At 41.6% G+C, this 5,038-nt stretch overlaps 1 protein-coding gene across 1 annotated transcript in view; it reads right to left on the bottom strand.

Moving 5' to 3' along the window:
- Positions 1-2,206: 2,206 nt before the first annotated feature.
- The window catches only part of ptprq (protein tyrosine phosphatase receptor type Q), a gene marked incomplete at its 5' end in the record, with an annotated part of 83,413 nt that continues 80,581 nt past the window's right edge, over positions 2,207-5,038 (bottom strand). The window contains one exon of the mRNA XM_080762167.1: positions 2,207-2,867. Coding sequence (XP_080618293.1) covers positions 2,830-2,867 — 38 coding nt within the window. The 3' untranslated portion in view covers positions 2,207-2,829. The remainder of the gene's footprint in view (positions 2,868-5,038) is intronic.

The raw sequence follows: 5,038 nt of genomic DNA, 5'->3' as shown, positions 1-5,038 counted from the left end.
GAGAGAGAGGAAAGGAGGGGGGGGCCACCTGTGTGTGCGCTATGACCTTTTTCATGAAAAAAAATGAGTATAGTGATATGGCTGACTGAGTAAAATAAAACAATCTACCTGAAAATAGATAGCTATAAGTGAAGAGCAATTTCCGCAATTACCATTTCCGCAATTTCCATTTCCGCAATTTCCTCAATTTCCATTTCCGCAATTTCCACCATTTCCGCAATTACAATTTCTGCAATTTCCATTTCCGCATTTCCGCAATTTCCGCAATTTCCATTTCCACCATTTCCACAATTTCCGCAATTACAATTTCCGCAATTTCCATTTCCGCAATTTCCATTTCCATTTCCAACTATTAATGGCAGCTGGGTTTCATCATTCAAATAAAATAGAATTCTGTCCGTTTAGCTATAAAATTATGTCAGGGAATAGGGATACACAGTATATGTCTTTCATTTGCATTGCATCTCCCCCCCCCCCCCCCCCCCCCCCAAGCTTTTATTTTCGTTCGAGTAATAGTACAACTCTAATAGTATTACTTATAATAATGTAATTAAAGATAACTTCATTCAGATTTATTTATTTTTATTTCATTTTCCAGATTTTTTTTTCTTCTTTTTTTTTGATTTTCATTGGTGGGCCAGTCATAATGGTCCCGCGGGCCTGATGTGGCCCGCGGGCCTGAGGTTGAGTATCACTGGGTTAAAGTATGAAGGAACAGGGTTTGCGAGGTGCAAAGGTTTTAAGATTTAAAAGTTAAATAAAACTACAAAACATTTCAAAATAAAACGTTCCAGCATGTGTGTCGTGTCCACACAGTAGGCCTATGTTTGCCTGAAAATGAATCTTTGAAATGTTTCATAGTTTTAGATAAGTCCTTTAAAATGTGGCAATTTTGGCACGTCAAAAAATCACTTTCACCTAGAAACTCCATTCACACCTTTTATAATTCAGCTTACTGTGGACACACCTGCTGGAACCTTTTACTTTGAAATGTTTTGATTATTTTGTTGTTATTTAACTTAAATGCCCAATGAATTGTCAATTGTCAAACCTTGGCATGCTACTAGTTCTACATACTTGACCTATAACACCATTCAAACTTTAAAATGTTCATCTTACGGTGGACATGTTTGCCTGAAAATGAATCTTTGAAATGTTTAATAGAAAATTATAATGGGGTCGATGGCAGATTTAAAAAAAAAATCACGTTAACCTAGAAATTCCAGTGACAAAGAAGAGGCACAGGGGCTACAGTGCCTTTGCTGTCGCAGCTTCTACATATATGGAACAGCATTCCTCTGCTGTCAGGCCTTTCAGTCCCCCTGATGCTCTTGCACTTTTATGCATAGGAGGTTTGCCAGTTGTTGCTTTTAAACTGCTCTTAACGTTTTTCTTCTCTACTGTACCAAAACTATGCATTGTTTTTATTGTTTTATTTTACACTGGTTTGCCAATTCAATTCAATTCAATTCAATTTTATTATAGTGTCAAATCACAACAAGTTGTCTCAAGACACTTTACAACCAACAAAGATCCACCCAGAGCAAGCAACATTGCGACAATGGTAACGAAAAACTCCCCTTTAGGAAGGAACGTCAGGCAGAACCCGACTCTAGGGTGGGCGGCCATCTGCCTCGACCGTGTCGGGAAAATAATCTTTGAAATGTTGTATAGTTTTAGAAATAGAATCATTTAAAAGTTGAGAAAATTATAATGGAGGTCAATGGCAGATTTTGGCAAGTCATGCTGGAACCTTTTTACTTTTAAATGTTCTGTAGTTTTTGAAATATTTAACTTTAAGCGCCAAAGCATTGTCACAAACTTCGGCACGCTACTACAGTCACACAGCACTTTTATTCTACCTATGAGGGCGGATTTCTGCAAAAAACAGCTCATCATGACAAATGTGATGAGGACAGCACATTTTGTAGTAATGTGTGCAAAACTAATGCTTGGAATTGATTCAGAATCATGAAAAACCCCTAGTTTGACATGTCACATGCTACTTATTACTTAAAGCAAAAGGAAAGTTAGACATTTTTGCCTGCTATAGGATGTTAATGGTAGGAATTCAAGTGGATTCATGAATGTATTTACCGTATATATTTTTAGGCCAATAAAAAAAGACTATAATATACCAAATTTCCCACTTTAAACCATTAAGCCTCAAGGTCTTCAGGTGTGACTATGAATAGGCAGACAAAAAAACAAAACAAGAGTTGCTTTTAATTTCTTCAAATCACTCTTGAGAAAGAATACAAAGAAGAAAGCCTGACAAAACCTCACAAACAAGCAAAAGAACAAAACAATATTTTTGGCTGAATAAATTAGTTTACAAAAACATAGATTACAATAATAACACGATGACAAATAATACGCAGTGAAATAACCAGTGCAATGTTACCAGTGCCGTACACTTACTTACTTACTTACTTAATATGTGACATCTCACCTGTCTGTCCTCCCATTCACTTTGAAATCCCACCCATAGTTTAGCAAAAGCTTTTCACCCTCCCTCACTTAGTTTTCTTCACATTTAATAACGTGGACATGGGGGTTCATCAGGAAGGACTGTTCTTTAGTAGTAGGTTCCATGGGGGTGTAGTTTGCAGTGTCCAATGAACAGAGAGAGACTGGCCAGTTCAGTTCGGACTGCTGTGTTTCACACCCACAAACGTCCTCTCTCTCTCTCCTCCGCTGGTTTAAGTGGAAGAGGTTGGTGGTGGGGGGGAGTGTTATCCCTGTCAGGGTCTGAGCTCAGTATTTGGCCCCGTGTCCCAGTAAACCTGAATGTGTTCCTCTTTCTCCGACAGATGAACGAACCAAGCTTTACATGGTGGTCTCTTCCCATTCCAACTCAACATCACCTGTGAACAGAGAAGACATTAGGTGGAGGGAGGGTGTATGTGTGAGGTTAGGTTATCGTCAATAGACAATAGCGGTCAAGAGATGCACGCACAATCGCACATCCAAACATTTCGACGGATGCTGGATCAAAGAAGAATGACTGCAAAGTAGTAGAGTCACAGACTAAGGTTCTGTGACCATCCTCTGGGAAGGATGTTTTGATGATTGATTTGAACTCTATGGACCCTTTATAAAAGATTTAGCCCCCAGGTCCCTCGCAAAAATCCCGGCATTTTTTGCTAGAGGGCCAAATTCAAAATGGCGCCCGGCACCATAGCCAAAAATGTACTTTTGAAGAATCATGTACAGTATGAAGACGCCGATGGCACTGAAATTCAAGATGGCCGCCATCCAGTAGAGTGAAAGCATTACTTTTGAATAGGAAAGTAATCTATTTGGGGGCAGTATTTTTTACAGACACAAAACACATGTGTCAGAGCATTCTATGTCACTGGTTTCTGAATCATCAGATTCAGATGACTCCACCCTCCTCCTCTGTGCATCATCCTCCTCCTCCTCCTCCTCCTCCGCGGCTGTTACCAGCAGTTTACCGGCAGTTGCGGCGTCTGGAGCACGGCTGCCAAATGTACCGACAGTGCAGCAGAACGGACCTGTCATAATCCATCCACCTACCCCGGCAGCTGTCAGCCCTCCCCCCAGCAGTGCCGCTTCTCATTGCCGTAGAATGCACTCACTGCTTCTGACAAGGGGAGTGAGCTAGGAGATATACTTGTTGCGGGAGGATTCATTGCTGAGGGGTCTGTTGATTGTGCGGGTCTGTTGATTGTGCTTGAGGCTGATGTATGAGGCACTTATGAGTCAGCTGGCCAAGGAGAGGCTGACATCCGCAACCTAACAGAGGAGACGAGATAATCTTGATAGTCTCTCCCAGGAAACCCTTGCTGCTGCTCATGCAGCACTGGAGGATGATGCAGATCTCAAGAATCTCATTAGCAACCTTTTCTCCCAATTAGAGGTCAGTGAAATGGCAGACTACTGGAGGGACTTCCTGTCCATGACAGCTAATGCAGAATGTGCATGCAGTCCATATTTGAAACTGGGAAGAGTATGTCAGCTCTCTGCGTGCTATGCAGCCGTGGATGGTAGCATACAACAACAATAAGTATTGGAGGTGGCTGCCTGACTTCTGGGATGATGCTGACAGCTCTTCCTGCTGAACAGGTTGCCTTCCTTCGTACTAATTTCACTCAGTCCATCACAGGTAACCACTATTCCAACATGGCTTAGGACATGTGGATTGAATGTACAATCAACAAGGGCAGCTAAATTAAATGAGGATGGCTCTCCATCCTCTAAAACAGCGGTTCCAAAACCTTTTAGGCCATGCACCCCCTGTTACCTCCCGACCTAGCTGACGCACCCCACATGGAAGTATAAATTGCATAAGCGATATAGGGATATATATTTCCTATTTATCCACATATATGAACCTCAATATGGCATATATATGCAGGATAGGCTATATTCTGCATAATACTTGCCATATATTATATACACAAGGGGTGCACGCACCACAGTTTGGGAATCACTGCTCTAAAATGAAAAGCAAACCATACAAGTGGTTGGACTATGTCTACAATGTGTAATACTAATCCATCATCCTTGCCCACCATTGTGATGCTCACAGTATCATCTGTGTGAATGAACGATGCAGCATACTCAACTAAAGATGATGAGCGAGACCTGCGTGTACAGGGTAAGGCACATGTTACCAACATGTACATGAAATTGAGCTATTGTCAACTCTATGCTGTTGGCCCACATTGCATCAACTTGTCAACACAACAACCAACGGAAGACAGCATTGAGCAGTCTGAAGCTGACACCATCCTCTTCACTGTTTATGCAGGCTGTGATGCCAACTCAGGCTTCTATGGCAAAGGAAAATCATCAGTGTATGACAAGGTGGTAAAGAGCTCTATGGCACAGCAGCAGCTCTCACGGTGTGGAGATAGCCTTGACCTTGAGAAGGATGTGGAACAATAGTTCTTTGCATATACGGGGCAGGTAATATATGGAGACAAGAATCCTGTGCTGCCAAGTTTAAGACAATGAATAAAACATAATGAATCCGTCTCCCTCCTGTTGCAGATAGCCTACGCCAACACTG

The sequence above is a fragment of the Protomyctophum bolini genome, assembly GCF_963924005.1.
Source record: "Protomyctophum bolini genome assembly, chromosome: 4".
Classification (NCBI taxonomy): Eukaryota; Metazoa; Chordata; class Actinopteri; order Myctophiformes; family Myctophidae; genus Protomyctophum; species Protomyctophum bolini.
The sequence above is the reverse complement of the archived record's forward strand: the minus strand, read 5'-3'. Positions and strand labels throughout refer to the sequence as shown.